Below are 21,774 nucleotides of genomic sequence, written 5' to 3'. Positions count from 1 at the left end.
CTTCACTGTTTCCAGGGCGGCCCCGTGGGCCAGATCTAAGCACCCCATGGGCCGGATCTAACCCGCGGCCCTTGAGTTTGACACCCCTGATGTAGAGGAACCGGATGCTACCGAGTTGAAGCCGGAAGCCTTTTCCAGTGCATTTCCTGTCTTGAAAATGCTTCAGACCACACCAGGGCATAGCATCCGTTTGCTATTTATTAAAACAACGCATCATTCACTTGGCTTCTGGATGGGCCTTTAAAAAAGAAAAAGACATTGATTTAAAAAGAATTTAAATCCCGAGACTCTCTCTCTCTTTCCAAGACTCACTCAAGGGGTCAGTCAGTGCACTACATTTTTCCTTCCCCTCCCCCCGCTTACTTTTTTAATAGCAGCCGAGTCCCTACTGGTTCAATTCGCCCAGTTCTTATCACTCTGCCTAGCCACAGAGGCCTCTCCTGTCTCTACTCCCCTACCCCTACCAAACTGCTCTACAACTAGAGATTGTGGGATTTCACCAGGGAAGAGGCAGGGGTGGTATTCACTTACCTTCGCTACCGGTTTGCAAATGAGAGCGTCAGCGCTTGCTTTGCTCGTGCGCGACACCTCTACGCATGCGCAGGACCTTCTGCGCATGCGTGTCAAAAACGGGATGTGATGATGTCCGGGCGGGTGGGCGGAGCCTCCCACAGCCTCCGCTACCGGTTTGCCCGAACCGGATAGAACCGGCTGAATACCACCACTGGGAGGAGGAATTGGAAGTGTTCCCCAGATAGGTGACACCTTAAGCTGACCCTTTGTCATTTGTTTCACCAAGTCACCATATGCAAAAGTGGCACAATGCACAGCAAAAAAAAGAGAGAGAGAGAGGGGATGAACCCTTCACGCTATCTTCTCAAGCAAAGCTCACTCATGCAAGGGGAAGGGCAGGGGACCAGTGAAAGGGGCAGGTTCTCCTTCGAAGGCAGCTAATGGACCGAACACATCAACATCCAATATCCTGTGGCACGCATTCCTGCCAACTGGGAGCGTGACCCCGCTTTTCTTTGTCTTCTGACTGAAATTCATCGACTTCACGGATAGGTTTTGCGAGTTTTTGAGAAGCACGGAGAGAGCTGGGGAGCAGGCCTCCTAAGGCACAGAGCACAGATGCAGGGCAGTGGCAGGCAAGCAAGCAGAAGCTGCTCCCTACATAGGGAAAAGTCCAAAAAACAGAAGAAGAGCAGCTATCAGGGACCGAGTCTCATTGGACGTAGCCGAGATTCTCCATCTCGTTCTTATACCGCTGTTCGGAGACTTTGCTCTTGTGTTGCTTGCTCTCCAAATGCTGCCGGAATTCCACTTCTTCGCTGGCCCCGGCGTTGCACATGGAGCAGTAGAACTGGCCGCTGGGGGTGACACACATGGCGAGGTCACGAGGTATCCGCTGACGGGAACGTGGGTTGAAATAAGGGCCTGGAGGAAAGCAAGCAAGCGAGACATTTTTGAGATACAGCCAACCAGGAAGAATTTCCCAAGAAAGTGACATCCATTAGATGTCAAGCCTGAATCTGACCGGGCTGTGGGGTTGTTTCTATCATGGGTGATTCTCACATGAATTCAGCTGGTTCCATCCTCAAAGCACATCAACAACTCATAAGAACCAGTACGTTGTCTTGAATACAGGCCAGGGGTGATGTTCAGCTGGTTCGGACCGGTTCAGGCGAACCGGTAGCTCTAACGATCAGTTGGCCCCGCCCACCTACCCCTCTCTATCCTGTCTTTATTTCCTGCTTTGTAGCTCATCTCAATCGTGCGATACAGCTGATTCCCCCCCCCCTCACTGTTCTACTTGCTGATTTGGAAGGTAAGCAGCTGAGTTTCTAAATGCTCCATTTTCAGCGCTGCGCACAAGCGCCTTAGGTGCACGCACACATGCAAAGCGCATGCTCACCAAACTGGTTGTTAAACCAGCAGCATTCTACCACTGATACAGGCAGTCCGTTTGTTACTTACAATGGTTTGGTAACCTTTTAAACCCGTGATGGCAAACCTATGGCACACGTGCCACAGGTGGTACACATAGCCATATCAGTGGGCACGCAAGCTCAGCTCCGGCACGCATGCACATGCTGGCCAGCTGATTTTCGGGCCTTCTGGGCCCACTGGAAGTTGGCAAATGGGCCGTTTCTGGCCTCCGGAGGGCCTCTGGGGGTGTGTGGAAGGCTGTTTTCACCCTCCCCAGACTCCTAGAAAGGCTCTGGAGCCAGGTGAGAGAGAAAAACGAGCCTACTGGGCCATCACGTGCCGGGAGCGGGGGGAGGGGGTGGGGTCACGTGCGCATGCACGGGGGCAGGATGCATAGAATTATGTGTAACCCTCCCACCCCCCCTCCTGGCACGCGATGGCAAAAAGGTTAGCCATCACTGTTTTAAACTTACAATAGCACTGGGGGGAAAATGACTTACAACCATTGCCGCATTCCTGGACTCACATGATCAACATTCAGCCACTTGGCAAGCAGCATGTATTTACAACAGTAGCATTGTCCGGAGGTCATGTGATCACCTTTTGCAACCTTCCGACAAGCAAAGTCAATGGGGAAGCCAGATTCATTTAACAACCGTGTTGCTAACTTAACAACCGCAATGATACACTTAACAACTGTGTCAAGAAAGGTGGTTAAAATGGGGCAAAACTCACTTAACAGCTGTCTTGCTTAGCAACGGAAATTTTGCACTCGATTGTGCTCATAAATCAAAGACCACCTATATTAAGAAGACTTAAGCTACAGCACTAAGAGTGGGGAGAAAGTTGCGCAACATGAGAGCTTTGGGTGGAAGAGCTCATGAGTTCCAGAGGAGCTCCAGGGAGTAGGATAAATGGACTTTTTGATATTCAGTTCTGCAACCTTTTTAAAAAAGAAAGGAACTAGGGCTGAAACGTGGGTGTTTCGTTGGCTTAGAACAGGACTCTCCAAACTTGGCAGCTTTAAGATTTCTGGACTGCAACTCCCTGAATTCCTCAGCCAGAATGGCTGGCTGAGGAATTTTGAAAGTTGAAATCCACAAGTCTTAAAGTTGCCAAGTTTGGAGACCTCTGTCTTAGAGTTCTGCTTTTTAGTTTACTCTATTTAAGGGGGGGAAAAAAAACCCAAATCCCACCAAATTATTGTGGTATGGCTTGGAGGGATACCAAGGGCTCTTGCCACTCTTGACCGTACCTGTGTTATTTTGCACCGCATAAACATTCCTTCTGTTCTGCATCATCTTGAATTCATTCCCTTCTTTTCGCGCTTTCCTCTTGCCGGCCACTTCGGGCGACTCTCTATTATTGACGATACGAAAAACACAAATTAATTGCAGGGAAGTGAGGAAGATTTTACAAGCATCAGCAGGAAAAGTTAGCAGAACTTTTGGCTGGAGTGGTAGAATTCACATTTTTTTACTACTGGTTCTGTGGGCGTGGCTTGGTGGGGGTGGCTTGGTGGGCGAGGCAGGGGAAGGATCCCCATTCCTGGGGGAAGGATATTGCAAAATCTCCACTCCCACCCCACTCTGGGGCCAGCCAGAAGTGATATGTGCCGGTTCTCCAAACTACTCAAAATTTCCGCTACCGGTTCTCCAGAACCTGTCAGAACCTGCTGAATTTCACCCCCTGCTGTTACCGCTGGTGAGCGTTTTAATAATACCTACAAAAACGAGTTGTTCTGTGCCTCGGCCAGGCGCAGCCTCTTGGCATGATTCTTGCCCTGGTAGTGAGCCTGAGCCACCGCTGGCGAAGAAAACGACGCATCACACAGTTTGCAATAATCGTTCTCCGTGGCCAAGATCACTCGCCCTCCAGGTTTCGGGGAGGACCCCTGGGCAAAACAGGAAAATAGATTCAGATATATCAAAACAATTGTTTTTCTTTCCAAACAAAAGTTCTGAATGAGCCCTCTCCCAAAGCTGTCAATACAGTATCTTGGGACCTCGTGTTACAGGTTTGATTTTGGTCATATTTGCCTACATGATTACATGCTAAGCATCCTTAGATGTCTCCACCTTAATGAAATGCAGTGAGTGACAGCTGAAAGATACTTTCTTTTGCCCTTGCTCCCCAATCCTCAATTTTCTACAGAGAAACTCATTTAGTCTTTAAAGACTATTTTCATGTGTGAATTGAAGGCAAGGTTATAGGTCCAGATTTCTAGAGTGCAGAAATCCACCAATTGGAAAACCATCAGAGCTCTAAGGAGACCGTTCCATTGTTTAACACAGGGGGGGTGTCAAATTTTGGCAACTTTAAGAGCTGTGGACTTCAACTCCCAGAATTCCCCAGCCAGCTGGCTGGGGAATTCTGGGAGTTGAAGTCCACAGCTCTTAAAGTTGCCAAGATTGGAGACACCTGATTTAACAGCTCTTATCATCAGGAATCATCAGGAGCTCACCCTGCCACACTGTGCTTGGGCTCAAACGATCGGAACTAAGACCACTTCCAGAATCATGGAGTGACCACGGAGCCACTTTTTTTCCCTTAAGTTCCTCTAGAGCTTTTAGCATATTGAATTCCAAACATCAAGATCACGATGTAAAACAGGGATGTCAAACTCAAGGCCCAGGGGCCAGATCTGGCCTGCGGGGTGCTTAGATCTGGCCCATGAGGCCGCCCTGGAAACAGCAAAGGACCGACCGGCAGAGCCTCTGCCAGTGAGAATGGAGCTAGGGAGGGCTGTGTGTGGCCCTCTTGAGCTCCGTTTTCGCTGGCAGTGGGTTACAGGAGGCTGTCGCAGCCGATAACAGAGCTCGGGAGCCCATTTTTGCTGGCAGAGCGCTTGGGCCGCCACAGGCGCCCCCGATACAAGTGACGTTGAGTTGGTCACACCTACCCCAGCCCCCCAAGGTCAAACACAACCCTGATGCGGCCCTCAATGAAATCGAGTTTGACACCCCTGATGTAACGCAATTCAGTGCATGATTGCATTGGCCTTTTTAAAGTCCCTGCAGCATTTTACACGTCGAACTCTCAGATCCTTTTTGAAAGCAATGCCCTCAAGCCAGGTCTTCTTATCCAGAAACAGGATCACATACTTGTGATAGATGAACATCATCTTGTTATATCTGACCCCACACGCAAGCCAGTCAAGGTCATTTTGAATTGTGATTTTATACTCTTCAATATTAGGCAATTCAACAAGCTTGGTGACACCTGCAAATGTGGCAAGCATCTGTTCCCCTCCATCTCAAGGTCATTTCTAACAAAGAATCTCCATTTGACATTTCCCTCCAGGATAATATAGAACTATTTACAAGTATCATTGATAGATGATAGAGCCTTGATAGTACAAGGGTTTAGTGCACCCTGTTATTAACACAGCTGCCTGCAATTTCTGCTGGTTCGAATCTCTCCAAGGCTCAAGGTTGACTCAGCCTTCCATCCTTTCTAAGGTAGGTGAAATGAGGACCCAGTTTGTGGGGGCAATAAGCTGACTTTGTATAAAATATACAAAAGAATGAAGGCTATTGCTTAAAGCATTGTAAGCCGCCCTGAGTCTCCGGAGAAGGGCGGCATATAAATCAAATTAAAAAAAAAAAAAAAAAATCATCCAGATACAATTCTTCAACCGGCTGTAAATCCATCACAAGCCAGTACTTTCTACTCCATATTGATTCAAACTATCTTAGGCCTTTTATTATTTCCTATTGTTCATTACCTTTATTTTCATTCAATATTTTTAAAGTTGGTACCATCGCCACATAAAAACATGTTTTAAATAGTTAATCTTCTTTCTGGCTTTAAAGGATTACAATTGCATGTTACTGTTTTTGTAAATTACTCCCAAAATTCTGCGCTTCAGCAGCCTATCAACTTTAAAGTTTATCCTTAGTATATTTATATTCTACTTTCTTAGCAAATTCAACATTTTTCAATTTTCATTTTCCTATTCATCTGTCCAACAGTCTTTAGGCTGAGATATTGACTGGTTCACCATTACTAAGTACATTTTTGATGAGTCTCCTTTTTAAACTACTTTGTAAAATCATAGTATCATAGATGACTTTACTGGAAATTAATCCCAACACAGCACATTTGCTTTTATGAGAGTAAGTATTATGGAAAGACATTTTAGATTTTTAAGGCTGCTCTTTTTTTAATCTAAGAAGCTGCCTCCCCCCAGTGGCCAACCTTATGAATTTACGCTTGAATTGAGGGAATATAATTAATTCCCTTAATTAAGGGATCTGAACTACGCTGAAAGAGATATGAGAAACTCAATTTTCTCTTGTTTCTTCTAGAATACACAGAATCGTTTATTTTGTAGTTCCTCAATCCTTTCAGGCTTATGGATACGTCTGAATGTGTCTTAGGGGTTGTATTCTCCACCTGGCAGCTAGAACAGGGGTGTCAAACTCAAGGCCTGTGGACTGAATCCGGCCTGCCCGCAGGGCTGCCCTGGAAACAGCAAAGAATCAGCCCGCAGTGCCTTTTCCAGAGAAATTGGAGCTCGGGCGGGTTGGGCTCCATTTTCGGCCATGACGGCCTCCTGCAGCCCTCTGTCAGCGAAAACGGAGCTCGGGGAGGTCGTGCGTGGTGCCCCCGAGCTCCATTTTCGCTGACAGAAGGCTGCAGGAGGCCATCGCGGCTGAAAACAGAGCCTCAACATGATGTCAAGCTGGCCATGCCCCCCCAGCCACGCATCCCCTGGCCACGCACCCCCGCCATGCTCCCTGAGCCTCCGGAGATCAAACACAACCCTGATGTGGCCCTCAATGAATTCGAGTTTGATGCCCCTGAGCTAGAGTGTCCTGCTTCTCAGAAAATAAATTGGTGAAGATGCCATTAAAGTAACTTGTACATGAATCCGAATATTAGATAGAGGCCAGGAACTAGTTATAAAATACATACCGTATTTTTCGGAGTATAAGACGCACCGGAGTATAAGATGCACCTACCTTTTTTGGTGAGGAAAAGAAGAAAAAGAAATCTCCCTCTGCCTTAGCAATTTTGCCTTGTTGCAGCAAATAGCAAACAGCCTGCTTTACTTTCATTTTCGTTTTCAGCATAGCTTGATTAACACAAGGAAAAAAAAATCTGCTTCAGCAATTTACCTCTTTGCAGCAAGCAGCAGAGACCTGCGCAAAACAGCTGAGAGCAAATCAGCTGAGACTCGGGAGGCTGATCCAATCAACTTGTGCTAATTAAGCTGTGCTGAAGCTGAAAGGAGCTGTTTTTCCTTGCTGTTTGCTTGCAAGGAGGTAACTGCTGCGAGGCAGAGGCCAAAGGGTGGGGGCCAGTGGGTGGGCGGGGCTACATTCGGTGTATAAGACGCACCTAAATTTTCACCCCCTTTTAGGGGGGGAAAAGGTGCGTCTTATACTCCGAAAAATACGGTAACAATATGTTGAAAGGCCAAATACATAGGCAACATGAAATCTGGTCATCAAATGCCCTAATATTTATTTATTCCCATGATCCACACCAAAATGTCAGTTTTATACAGGTCGTCCCTCGACTTACAACCATAACTGAGCCCAACATTTCCATTGTTAAGTGAGACAGTTGTTAAATGAGTTCTGCCCCATTTTATGACCTTTCTTGCCACAGTTGTGAAGTGAAGAGCTGCAGCTGTTAAGTCAGTAAAATGGTTAAGTGAATTTGGCTTTCCGCCTTGACTTAGCTTGTCAGGTCGCAAAACATGACCCCAGGACAGTGCAACCGTCATAAATATGAGCCAGTTGCCATGCATCCAAATGTTGCTCATACGACCATGGGGATTGCTGCAACAGTCATAAGTGTGAAAAACCGGTCATAAACCACTTTTTTCAGTGCTGTCGTGACTTTGAATGGTCACTAAACGAATGGTTATAAGTTGAGGACTATCTGTAACAGAGATAAATGGAGGTTGCTTAGAGAAATATGCATGCTTATTTTTATAGAACTCAAAGAAGTGGGGTGAGGAAAGAAACTTGATGGGAGACAAGGAATATCTGCAGACACAGAGACTGATGATCTCTCATACTTGTTAGTCTTCTTCACATGACACATCTACTTGATCATGAGGAAGGAAGAAGCGCCTTGTTCAAATTCCAACCCTGAATTTATTCCACCCAGCCAATACATTTAAAGGAAGTCTCTGGATGACTGATAACTTGCGACAGCCAAGAAAACAAAGCGATGGATCATTGAACAAATCAACCCAGAGTTGTCACTCAAGGCACACATGCCCAGATTATTCTACTTGTAAACATTATGCAAAGAGGAGAAGGCTGTATCGCTGGGAAAGGTGGAAGGCATGAGAAGAAGAGGACAGCCAGCAGCAAGGTGGGTGGACTTAGCTACAGTCATGATAAGTACATCAGAGGTGGGTTTCATCAGGTTCTGACCAGTTCTGGAGAACCGGTAGCGGAAATTTTGAGTAGTTTGGAGAGCCGGTAGTAAAAATTCTGACTGGCCCCGCCCCCATCTATTCTCTGCCTCCCAAGTCCCAGCTGATCGAGAGGAAATGGGGATTTTGCAGTAACCTTCCCCTGGAGTGGGGTGGGAATGGAGATTTTACAGTATCCTTCCCCTGCCACTCCCACCAAGCCATGCCATGCCCACCAAGCCACGCCTACAGAACCGGTGGTAAAAAAATTTGAAACCGACTACAGAAGTACATCATTGGGAGATCTGAAAGAATAGGTTAGGGATAGATCGTCATGATGAAAAATCTATCTATGGGGTCCTAAGAGTTGAAAACAACTTGATGGCACCCAATCAATTAATCAATCAACTGACTGGAAAGGGGAACTGTTGGGTCATTCCTGTCATTGTTAACTCTGAAGTGAACCTGGCTGAAGCCATTTTGGAGGCTGTAGGATTGCCACAATGCGAAGATGAGATAAGGAGGGGGGGAACATAGATGGGGGTTTTGTTGCCAAAACGAAATAGTTTCCTGTGGGAGCCAAGGACATTCCAACAGGTGGCTGGAGAGGAGGAGGAGTCCGGTTACCATGCAACCAGCTTGTCCACCTTGATTGGACAATGTGACTGATTGTTTGGGGAAAGGGGAATGTTCACTTTTTAATCAGGTGAAAACCGCAGGAACTGTCAGAGTCGGTTTTGTGCCAATATGTTATCTCCAATAAAATTGTTCCTTGAGGAATATGCCTGCCTCCAGAGTTCTGCTTTCTATGGAATTATTACTTGGAACCATGACAGTCATACAAACAGGGATCTTCTCAATTGTGGTCTCCACTTACGATCACAATTGAGCCCAAAATTTCTGCTGCTATGCAAGGACGTTAAGAGAATTGTGTCTCATTTTATGACCAGCGTCATGGTCCATCAAATCAGTGTCAACTCTTTGCAAGCACAAAGAAAGAAACTGTGGTGGCACAGTGGTTTAGAAGGCAGTACTATACAGCTAACTCACAGCTCACTCCAGGAGTTCGATTCTGAATGGCTCAAGGTTGACTCAGGCTTCCATTCTTCCAAGGTCGGTAAAATGAGGACCCAGATTGTTGGGGAAAATAGGCTGTAAACCGCTTAGAGAGGGCTGTAAAGCACTGTGAAGTGGTATGTAAGTCTAAATGCTATTGCTAGAAATGGACCATAAGAAAGGCTGAGCGCCAAAGAATTGAAGCCTTTGAACTATGGTGCTGGAGAAGACTCCTGCGAGTCCCTTGGATTGTAAGGCGATCAAACCGGTCAGTCCAATAGGAGATCAGCCCTGACTGCTCTTTAGAAAGCCAGATCCTGAAGATGAAAGTCAAATACTTTGGCCACCTAATGAGAAAGAAGGACTCACTGGAAAAGAGCCTAATGCTGGGAAAGATTGAGGGCAAAAAAGAAGGGGATGACAGAGAACGAGGTGGCTGGATGGAGTCACTGAAGCAGTCGGCGTGACCTTAAATGGACTCCAGAGGATGATAGAGGACAGGAAGGCCTGGAGGAACGTTGTCCATGGGATCACAATGGATCGGACAAGACTTTACAACTAACAACAACAAATTGCTAGAAAGACCAGGATTATCTGTTCTCAACCTCATCTTTCAGGTCTTCCTCTGCAGGTCATCCTCTTTCCACCTTTCCCAGCATTATAGACTTCTCAAGAGAACTAAATCTTCACATTATGGGTCCAAAATATAAACTTTATTTTTCTTTTGTACCGCATTTGTACATATTTGATTAAGATGGGCGACCACTGAAATTTGCAAATGGGTAGGCAGATGAACCACAATATCTTTTCTCTTCTGGAAGAACACGCGCTTACTGGTTCATTAATATGACACTGCTATCTATATATCCTTACCTGGGGTGCAAGAGACACCATCGGATGAGTAGCTGGCTCAAGAGAGTTACTCACTCGGGCAGGAGCTGGGCAGCTGTTGGCAGCATAGTAGTTCCGAAGTTTCTTACTGTGGTTTTTACCCTGGAAAATCAAATTTCTGTTATTAGCCTAGCATAAAGTTTAGTTTAGTTTAGTTTTATTTGATTTGTATACCGCCCTACTCCCGAAGGACTCAGGGCGGTGAACAGCCACAGGATAAAAAACATAAATACAAATTTAAAACTGAATAAAATCGAATTAGAACCTGCTGAATAGCAGCCCTGGGTTGAAGGACCCTTTTTACCCCCTAGAATGCCTGAAACAGCTCCCTACCAAAGAGTTTTGAACACATACACATAGGAGTAGAGTCCCAATGGGCCATTCAGTCTAAAATAGCTCTTGAACAGAGAGAGAAGCTGGTTGCTCCTTCCTGTACTAGGAAGCAGGTCTTTGCAATCAGATTAGGAAGGCGAAAAAAACCCCCAGCATAATTTCAAAAGGCGATTTTTACCTCTATTTTAGAACAGGTATAACTCCCTAATTTTGGGACAGATACAGGTAGTCCTTGACTTACAACCATTCGTTTAGTGACCATTTGAAGTTACAACAGCACTGGAAAAAGCTACTTATGACTGGATTTTACACTTACAACCGTGGCAGCGTCCCCGTGGTCACCTGATCAAAATCTGGAGGCTTGGCAACTGGCATGTATTTATGACGGTTGCACTGTCCAGGGGGGGTCATGTGATTTACCATTTGTAACCTTCTCAGCTGGCATCTGGCCAGAAAAATCAACGGAGGAAGCCAGATTCGCAACACAACCATGTGCTCCACTTAACAACTGCAGTGATTCACTTTAACAACTGTGACAAAAAGGTTGTAAAATAAAGCGCAACACGCTTAAAACAGGTTTTTTTTTTAAAAAAAGAAGATGCTTCATTTATAATCTCTATATTGCACACTTATGGCAAAGGTATCGTGTGAACCATGACTCCCGATTATAGGTAGTGCTCGACTTATGACCACAATCGAGCCCAGCGTTTCTGTTGCTAATTGAAACATTGGTTAAGTGAGTTTGCCCCCGTTTTATGACCTTTCTTACCACCGCTGTTAAGTGAATCGCTGCAGTTGCTAAATTAGTCAAACTAATTTTCGCTTGTCAAAAGGTCACAAAAGGGGATCACATGATTCCGGGATTCTGCAACCGTCATAAATATGAGTCCATTGCCAAGCATCTGAATTTTAATCACGCGACCATGGGGATGCTACAGGGGCCGTAAGTAAGAAAACTGGGGTTTATTTTCAGTGCCGCTTTAACTTCAAACGGTCACTAAATGAACTGTTGTAAGTTGAGGACTACCTGTATATATCACCTTGGAAAACAAGGGGCAACGTTTTGGGCTGTGAAACTCAACTCAACACCGAAAGAGTCACACGGCGGTTTGGAGGTGCAGGCATGGTATCCTCACCTGGTAGTGGGCCTGGGCTTGTTGGGCAGAGTTCAGGGTGACGTTGCAAAGCCTACAGCACAATGGCTTGCAGAGTTCCTCCAGCAAGGGGTCTTGCTCCCCCCTCGTGGCGAGTTCCTCATCTTGTGCAAGTGGCAAGGATGGCCCCGGTCCCAGTGGTTTCGGTGGAGAAAGTCGCAAGGTGGCTGTAGGCCTGGTGGCCACTGACATAGGAAGAGATGGGGGCGTTTCAGGAAGAGGAAGAGGAGGGAACCCAGCGCGCTGCAAAAGAATCATTGGCTGACAGAGCTTCTAGCATTCTTTCTTCGGAACCCAAAGGCGGCTTCAGATCGCGACTGAAAAGCAAGGAGAAAATTCAAGTCAAACAACGAACGTCAAAATTGGGTTGGGTTGGATTGGCAGGGCAAGATTTGGTTCAACTCATTCAACAGTATTCCACCTGCTAAGGATTTTTTTTATAAAGTCTCTTAAGTCACAATTGGCTTGAAAAATTGAAGAGCCCTCTCTCAATAGAGGGGGAGGGATACAACATCATCTATCTCCAGTCTACAACACAGTCCTTTCAACAGTTCCAAGAAGGCTCCACACACATTTGCACTACTCAGGTGACCCTGAAGACACAGACAAACCTCCAAGTGGCCTCAACGACTCTCTGAAACAGGGGTCGGCAACCAGCGGCTCTGGAGCCGCATGTGGCTCTTTCATCCCTCTGCTGCGGCTCTCTGTCGCCACAATTTTCAGAGGTGCTTCCGGTTGGGGGGGGGAAGCATGGTGCGCCAGGAGGAGACTCTATGGCAAGGGGCAGGTTTTGGGGTTGGCTCCACAATTGATAGGACTTTCAGTTAGGACAAGTAGAAGAAAACGGATGCCGCGCTAGGAGGAGACTCTATGGTGGGGAAACCGAACTTCTAGTTGGCTCCGGAATTGAACGGGGGACTTCCGGTTAGGACCTCTGTGGCTCTTTGAGTGTTTAAGGTTGCCAACCCCTGTTCTAAAAGAATGCAAATGACCAGCTGTCTGCAAGGAGTGTAAGTCCTTCCATTCCCCAACATCCAGTCAGAGCTGAAGAAGCTTCTTGGATGAGAAGCTAGATGACCTACAAGGTCCCTTCCAACTATGTTAATTCCCTCAACACTGTCAAACTATTCACTAAGTCTGCATTACTATTGCTATTAATCTTCTCATCGTTCCTATCACCCATCTCCTCCCACTTATTTTATTTTTATTTTTAAAAGCATTTTTTCTACAACCTCTTCAGCCGAAAAAATGCTTTTAAAAGTAAAAAAAAAAAAGCCTCTGATGATTGCGCGGCTCAGCTGGGATCGTCAGAGGCTTTTAAAAGCATTTTTTCTACAACCTCTTCAGCCGAAAAAATGCTTTTAAAAGTAAAAAGAAAAAGCCTCTGATGATTGCGCGGCTCAGCTGGGATCGTCAGAGGCTTTTAAAAGCATTTTTTCTACAACCTCTTCAGCCGAAAAAATGCTTTTAAAAGTAAAAAGAAAAAGCCTCTGATGATTGTGTGGCTCAGCTGGGATCGTCAGAGGCTTTTAAAAGCATTTTTTCTACAATCTCTTCGGCCGGAAAAAATGCTTTTAAAAGTAAAAAGAAAAAGCCTCTGATGATTGTGTGGCTCAGCTGGGATCGTCAGAGGCTTTTAAAAGCATTTTTTCTACAACCTCTTCGGCCGAAGAGGTTGTAGAAAAAATGCTTTTAAAAGCCTCTGACGATCTCAGCTGAGTTGCCTGATCGGCAGAGCCTTTTAAAAGCATTTTTTTACAAATGGAAAAAATGGTTTTAAAAGTAAAAAAAAAAAAAAAAAAAGTTGGCCACGCCCACCCAGTCACATTACTCCCCCACACCAAGCCATGCCCACAGAACCGGTAGTAACAAATTTTATATTTCACCACTGATCTGAGGACCTGGGTTTGGCCACTGGCCCACCTTCAGTAGCTCTAGGGGCCTCTTTCAGGGTAGAAGGGGAAGGCTTATTCCAGCTGCGGCCCCCACAGTGCCAGTCTCTGGCCAGGTCAATTTCCACCTCTGCTGCCAACACATACCAGCGCTGAAGGTCTTGGGGGGGGGGGCAGGGAAGGCTCGGGAGCTATATGAGATGCACCATCATTCCTTCCATAATTCTGCCCCCTACAGGGGAGAGAGTAGGACCAGGGGTGGGTTCTAAAAAATTTTACTACCGCTTCTGTGGGCGTGGCTTATTTTGTGGGCATGGCTTGATGGTCATGTGCCAATTATTTAGGATTTAGCAGCGGTACTGCTCTACCAGGCTTTTACCTGCTTGCAGAGCTGTACCGGTCTACCCATTTATTTTTTGCAGGCACTGATCTACTCATGTATTTTTGCAGACACTGGTCTACCCATATATTTTTGCAGGCACTGATCTACTCATGTATTTTTGCAGGCACTGGTCTACTCATTTGTTTTCTTTTAACACTGATCAGCTGTAAGGCGGCCCTTTGAAGCCCCGCGGCAAGAGTTTAAACAGTTTTTTTCCCTCTAGCCATCAGCTGGGACTCAGGAGGCAGCAATAGATTGGGGGTGGGGCCAAATAAAAGGTAAGAATATAAGAATAACGCGGGGGATGGGGGGGCGCGGGGGCAGAACTGGTTCGGTGATGTCATATCGTCACCGCTACCGGCTCAGGAGAACCAGGCTGAACCGGGAGGAACCCACTACTGAGTAGGATCCAAAATTTGGAGTATTAGGGTACTTTGCGGGATTTGGGGAGCTATAAAGGTCAAAATGATTGACCTGCTGCACAACTCCCCAAATCTGCTTCCAAAGTGGGGATATAACCTCAGAGGACTTTGGAGTGTAGCCCTTGACATGTTACCAGTAGCCTGGTGTGATCCTCAATGGAACTTGTCTCTGGTTTAGCATAGGATACGGGTAGCCCTCGACTTACAACCGCAACTGAGCCCAAAATTTCTGTTGCTAAGTGAGGTGGTTGTTAAGTGAATTCTGTCCCATTTTACGACCTTTGTTGCCACAGTTCGGAACACGGTTCTTAAGTGAATCTGATTTCCCCATTGACTTTGCTGGTCAGAAAGTCTCAGAAAGTGATCCGGGTTACTAATTTATCAACTGCAGTGATTCACTTAACAACTGAGACAAGAAAGGTCGTAAAACAGGGCAAAATTCACTTAACTAATGTCTCACTTAACAACAGAAATTTTGGGCTCAATTGTGGTCATAACTCGAGGACTAACTGTATCGTGGATTGCTATCACTACAGGAGGAAGATTCAGGTATCTTCTGGCATTCTATGCAAACCTTGCCAAGGAACACACTTGTAGCTTAGACAACACTATTTTCATTTGTCTAAACTTATTTCCTATTATTATATTCTCCCTGTTCTCCCCAAAAATTGAAGTCAGCATGCAGTAATGTTAGGCACTCTAAGTGATGTGTGCATATACATGACGGGCAGGTTATAATTTTTTCTAGATGCAATGCACACACATACAGAGAGACACACAAAAACACAAAACTGAACTCAGAGAATGGCATTTCTGCTTTCTACTTTTAAGCAAAGGGAGGAAACAACTCTGCAAAATAAGTTGAGAAATGGACCTAATGAAGGTCATACAGTGAAATTCATTGCTTAGCGGGGGACCTGACTAAAATCCAATCTTTTAAATGCTTCACTATTAAGGTGATTGATTTGACCGAACTGAAATTTGCTTTCGATCTGCAAATACATTTCCTAATTCTTCTTCTCCCAAAGAAAGGAAAGAAAGAAGTAAGCCCTGTTCAGCAATATTTCTTTCACGTAACCCCATCTGAAAGATCTTTCCCATTCAAATCCACCCCATCTGAACAGTAACAGTAGAGTTGGAAGGGACCTTGGAGGTCATTTAGTCCAACCCCCTGCCCACGAAGGAGACCTGTACTAGGGATTCGACAAGTTCAGACAGTTCAAAGAGAAAACCTCATAAAACAAAATAAACACGAGACCTTCCTATAAATGCCTGCAGATGGACAATTGGTGTATGGAAAGGGGGAACTCATTATTAAATTTAGACAAGGGTGCTCAGATGTTCCAGCAGTCCCAAAGGCTTTTTTTTTGTTTGTTTGTTTCCAAAAGGCAACTGGACTTTTCTTCGTGTTTTTTTTTCTTTGAAAACGTCTCACTTTTCATCTGCCTTGAACTGAAGAAGCAAAAACATTTTCAAAAAAATGAAAAATAAGAAAGTCCAGTTGCCTTTTGGAAAAAGCACCTTTGGGACAACCATGACCTGGATGATTGCGACTCCCTAGACATTCAGAGATTCAGAGCAGGGCAACTGTTGTTCATGAGGCACCTTAACAAGAACACATGTGCATTCTATACTATCTTGTTGTGACTTTTTTCCTGGAGAAGTATTACTGCCATTGCACTGGTCTCGATGTCCAGGTTTTGCAATGCTTCATTACGGCAAATAAAAGTGAACCGTCAAGAGAGATCTTCCCACGGCGGCCTAAATAAAGACATACATAATTGAGAAACTGGACAGATTTTCCAGAAAGAACAAACAAGCTTCATTCAGCAGTTGAAAGGTAGAGCAACTCATCTAGGAATGAAAGCCAATACAGTTCTAGGCTGCGTAAACAGAGGGATGGAATCAAGATCACGTGAAGTCTTAATACCACTTTATAAGGCCTCGGTAAGGCCACACTTGGAATACTACATCCAGTTTTGGTCGCCACGATGTAAAAAAGATGTGGTGACTCTAGAAAGAGTGCAGAGAAGAGCAACTTCTTGCTCTTCTTCTTCAACTGGAGGCTGAAATATATAAAGAACAGTTGTAGGAACTGGGTATGTCTAGTTTAATGAAAAGAAGGACCAGGGGTGACATGATAGCAGTGTTCCAATATCTCAGGGGCTGCCACAAAGAAGAGGGAGTCAAACTATTCTTCAAAGCACCTGAGGACAGGACAAGAAGCAACGTTGTGAATGCTCCAACACTGGAAGTTTTTAAGAAGAGATTAGCTAACCATTTGTCTGAAGTGGTGTAGGGTTTCCTGCCTAAGCAGGGGGCTGGACTAAAAGACCTCCAAGGTCCCTTCCAACTCTGTTATTCTATTCTCTCTCTGGTGCTGGATCCCAGGTTCATGAAATGGAAAGGAGCACCCTGGGAGAGCCTCTTAAAATAGGAGGACTTGATTCTTCATGCAGAAAATTCACACCACCGAATGAGATTTTTGTAACTAGGTATTTCCACAAAAGAGAACAGATTCAGCACAGCTGAGGACGAGGCTTATGAGAACTTCCTTGTATGGCTGAGGTTGCAGAGCAGGCTCTCCTATGGTTAATTTAAGCATCAGAGGTAGTCCTCGACTTACAACTGTTCATTTAGCGACCCTTCCAAGTTATGACGGCACTGAAAAAAAGTGACAGGACCGTTTTTCATACTTACGACTGTTGTAGCATCCCCGTGGCCACTTGATCAAAATTCGGCCGCTTGGCAACTGACTCATAGTTATGAGAGTTGCACTGTCCCAGGGTCATGCGATCAGCCTTTTGGGACCTTCTGACAAGCAAAGTCAATGGGGAAAGCCAGATTCATTTTACAACTGTCACTCACTTAACAACAGAAGGGATTCGCTTCACAACGGTGGCAAGAAAGGTGGTAAAATGGGGCAAAACTCACCTAACAAAATGTCTCACTTAGCAAGATAAATTTTGGGCTCCATCAGGATCGTAGGTTGAGGACTACCTGTTGTGGCCCGTCAGTGGCCTGTGCAGCTAGTAGCTGATTCTGACAGTGAGGAGGCTGGTGTGGTGCTGCACCAGCAGTCTGTGCAGCTGGCACTCGAGTCAGACAATGAGGAGGCTGGAGAAGATGTGGTGCCAAAGGCAGGGATTCAGCCAGGGCCTTCAGAACCTCCAGAAGCTCCCTTAAGTGAAGAGGAAGAAGAGGAGGAGCCTCTTCTCGATGCACGGGGGCGCAGAGCTACCAAAAGGCAGAAGTGGCTCCTCAGAAGGAGGTCTCCTTGAGAGTAAGGCTTGGGGCTAATTGGCCACTCCCTCAGCCTATTTAAAGAAGGACGCCAACTGAAGCAATTTGCAGGGAACAACTTAGTTCACTCTCCTTCGTGTCTTGATCTTAGTGCTCTTATCAGTTTCCTGCAAATTGCTTCTGGGCTTTCTGCCAACCATAGTAAGATTACGATTATTTATTCTTTGGATTCTTGTAGGCTGTTAAGAAAGTTAATTAACAGCCTTTGTTTGAAAAAGACTGATTTAATTTAGTAAACTAAGGTATGTACAGACTTTGTATGTGCTGCGTTCTTTGGGGTCCGTAGCTGGGGCAGAACACTACCTGTATATATTTTTCTTTCTCGCTTGCCCCAATATTCTAGGGATCTCACCATACATTGATTGCTAAATTGTCCCAAAGGTGCTTTTTTTCAGGAGGCAACTGGACTTCCTTGTTTTTTCTTTTGAAGACGTTTTGCTTCTCTTGCAAGAGTCCAGTTGCCTCCTGAAAAAAGCACCTTTGGGACAACCGTGCCTTGGGTGACTGAGAATCTCTACAGACTTTTAACTATACAATTTGGGATGAACACCCTTTGAACGGTGTGGGAGTAGGGTTGGATTTCCAGAAAGGGGGGGTGGTGGAATTGCAGACTACAGGAACCAAGTAACCCCGAGGACACCGACAAACCTCCAATGACTCTCTCAAAGGATGCAAATGACCAGCTGTCTTGCAAGGAATATCAATCCTTCCTATTCCCCATTATCCTTGTCAAAGCTGAAGAAGCTTCTTCAATGAGAAGCAAAAGGTCTTCAAAAGGGAAAAAAAAAAAACCCAAGAGCCTGGATAGCTCTGCAGACTAAAGCACTGTAATTTAACACCAGCTGTCTGCAATTAAAGTAAGTTCGAATCTCGCCAGGCTCAAGGTTGACTCAGCCTTCCATCCTTTCAAAGGTAGGTAAATTGAGGACCCAGTTTGTGGGGGCAATAAGCTGACTTTGTATAAATATACAAAAGGATGAAGGCTATTGCTTAAGGCATTGTAAACCGCCCTGAGTCTCCGGAGAAGGGCGGCATATAAATCAAATTTTAAAAAAAAGAAAGAAAGAAAGTCCAGTTGCCCCCTGAAAAAAAAAAATCACCTTTGGGACAATCTGGATGACTGAGAATCTCTACGGAGGGATCGCTAAATTGCAAGGAATTGATGCCACCATCGTCATCCTTGCAATCATCATCATCATCATCATCATCTCCATCATCATGAGCTTCCTGCCTCTCTCTCGCCTCCTCGACCCGATCTAGTCCTGGCATCTCCCTCTCTCCGAATACAGATGTGCATCGCCTTTTGCGGCCACTCCAAAGACTTTCCCCTCCCCCTCCAAATCAAGCGGAAGGAGCCTTGGTAGTACAGTGGTCTAAAGCACCCTGTTATTAAGACCAGCTGCCTGCAATTACTGCAGGTTCGAATCTCGCCAGGCTCAAGGTTGACTCAGCCTTCCATCCTTTCTAAGGTAGGTGAAATGAGGACCCAGTTTGTGGGGGCAATAAGCTGACTTTGTATAAATATACAAAAGGGATGAAGGCTATTGCTTAGCGCATTGTAAGCCGCCCTGAGTTTCCGGAGAAGGGCGGCATATAAATCAAATTAAAAAAAAAAAACAAAAAAACCAACAACACACAGCTGCAACAACAGAGGTGCAAAAGGCAGAATCGGAGCCTCCGTTGCCTCGCCGGGGAGTCCACAGCGGGGCTTCCTCGCCCCGCATCCCCCCATCCACCCACCCAAAATCCAGATGCCGGCTGGCGGCTCTCCCACGCCTGATCTCCGGAAGGTAGGGAGGAAGACGGCGCGGACCTACCGGCTTTCTGCGAACTGGAAGCGGAGAGGGAGATGCGAGGGCGTCAGTCTCGCCTCCTGGACGCGGATCGCGCTCCGTTTGGCAAGGCTCAGCAGCACCTCCGGCTCTTTCTTCCCATCTCCCCAGCCCCGTTGCCCGTATAGCCGAGGAGAGAGAGAGAGAGGGAGGGAGGCTGAGACCGGGGAGGGCGTAGCATAACCGGACACAGATGCGAACAGCTGCAGGAAGTGACCGCAGAGCCAAGCTTGGAGGGGTGGAGACTCGGGGAAAGCTACCCTGCCACGTCTCTCCCCAGAGCGCATGAATCTAACCAGGCGCCCGCCGGGAATCGCGCTGGATTACAACTCCCAAGGTGCCGAGAGATTCCCAGGACCGAAGCCCAGTATTTTTTTTTTATATGCAATGGAAGGGAAAAGGGAAAAGGGAAAAGGGAAAAGGGAAAGGGAAAGGGAAAGGGAAAGGAGGGGAAGAAAGGGAAGGAAAGGGAAACAGAAATGGGAAGGAAAGGGAAATGGGAAAAAGAAAGAGAAAGGAAAAGGAGAGGAAGAATGGGAAAGGGAAGGGAAAGAGAAATGGGAAGGGAAAGGGAAAGGAGGGGAAAGAGAAATGGGAAGGGAAAGGGAAAGGAAAAGGAGGAGAAGGGAAGGAAAGAGAAATGGGAAGGAAAGGGAAATGGGAAAGAGAAAGAGAAAGGAAAAGGAGAGGAAGAATGGGAAAGGGAAGGGAAAGAGAATTGGGAAGGGAAAGGGAAAGGAGGGGAAGGGAGGGAAAGAGAAATGGGAAAGGGAAAGGGAAAGGAGGGGAAGAATGGGAAAGGGAAGGGAAAGAGAAATGGGAAGGGAAAGGAGGGGAAGGGAGGGAAAGAGAAATGGGAAGGAAAGGGAAATGGAAAAGAGAAAGGGAAAGGAAAAGGAGAGGAAGAATGGGAAAGGGAAGGGAAAGAGAAATGGGAAAGGGACAGGAGGGGAAGAATGGGAAAGGAAAGGGAAAGAGAAATGGGAAGGGAAAGGGAAAGGTGGGGAAGGGAGGGAAAGAGAAATGGGAAGGAAAGGGAAATGGGAAAGGGAAAGGAGGGGAAGAAAGGGGAAGGGAAGAGAAGAGAAAGAGAAATGGGAAGGGAAGGGAGGGAAAGAGAAATGGGAAAGGGAAAGGGAAAGGAGGGGAAGAATGGGAAAGAGAAATGGGAAGGAAAGGGAAATGGGAAAGGGAAAGGAGGGGAAGAAAGGGGAAGGGAAGAGAAGAGAAAGAGAAATAGGAAGGGAAAGGAGGGGAAGGGAGGGAAAGAGAAAGGGGAAGGAAAGGGGAAGGGGAATGGAATGGAATGGAATGGAATTCTTTATTGGCCAAGTGCCATCGCACACACAAGGAATTTGTCTCCGGTGCATAAACTCTCAGTGTACATACAAGCAATAAGTGATATTTGGGGAAGTCCTAGTGGAGGTGGAGAAACCGCTGCAAGGATGCCTCGATTTGCAGACCCGGTTAGGAGTTACCCGTTTCTTCGCGTGCTGCGCGGTTCAGTTTTTAAACCACGGTTGCACTGAACAGCTGCTGGATTTGGCCGATGCTAAATCGTCAAGTCGTGACGTACAAAACAGAGCGAACGTGTTTTAACACGTATCGAAGTAATAGAGATATATAATTAATCACAGCGCGCGCCCCTAACTTCTTGTTAAAGAGTTTCCAGATGATTGCTTCCCCCCACTCCCACCCCTCCACCCACAGCAAAGTAAGAGTATAGTCACGTAGCTACCGAAGGAATAAGACTTTTATGCTGGCACGTAATTCTATAAATGGAGTATTGCCTTAAAAAAAATCGGAGTTGAGCAGGGCCATTTAGGGTTTTGAATTGCATCTCCCTCTTGTTGAATGGAGTGATGGAAAACAAAAACATCCACCTACCGAAAAGCCCTGGATTATCACATGTAGGCTGCAAAAATCTAGATGGTCACTAGATGGCACTGAAGTTTCAGACTCTCAGCTGTCATCCAAAGTTACTTGCCCCGAAGTTTACAGTCCAGACAAGGGATAAACACTGGAGATCCGGTGAGAAGCAGGGGTGAAATCCATCAGGTTCTGGAGAACCGATAGCAGAAATTTTGAGCAGTTCGGAAAACCAGCAAAAACTTTGGTCACTGTCCAGTGTCACTGTAACTTTGATCACTAAACGAGCCTGTAGTACAGTGGACTAAAGCACTGTGATTAACAACTGCTGC

The 21,774-nt window shown here is 46.0% G+C and overlaps 1 protein-coding gene across 1 annotated transcript; it reads right to left on the bottom strand.

The window, feature by feature from the left end:
* Positions 1-543: 543 nt before the first annotated feature.
* ZMAT3 (zinc finger matrin-type 3) lies at positions 544-12,039 on the bottom strand. Its single transcript, XM_070945741.1, has 5 exons — positions 11,725-12,039; positions 10,238-10,357; positions 3,657-3,823; positions 3,185-3,288; positions 544-1,437 (listed from the first exon to the last, which is right to left on the bottom strand). Exons 1-5 carry the CDS (start codon positions 11,998-12,000, stop codon positions 1,226-1,228), a joined length of 879 nt encoding a protein of 292 aa, XP_070801842.1. The 5' UTR covers positions 12,001-12,039; the 3' UTR covers positions 544-1,225.
* Positions 12,040-21,774: the final 9,735 nt, after the last annotated feature.

This window comes from Pituophis catenifer, unplaced genomic scaffold (assembly GCF_029215685.1).
Source record: "Pituophis catenifer annectens isolate HBS135680 unplaced genomic scaffold, rPitCat1.0.hap2 SCAF_6, whole genome shotgun sequence".
In the NCBI taxonomy this organism is placed as follows: Eukaryota; Metazoa; Chordata; class Lepidosauria; order Squamata; family Colubridae; genus Pituophis; species Pituophis catenifer.
This window is presented reverse-complemented; position numbering and strand designations above follow the sequence as displayed.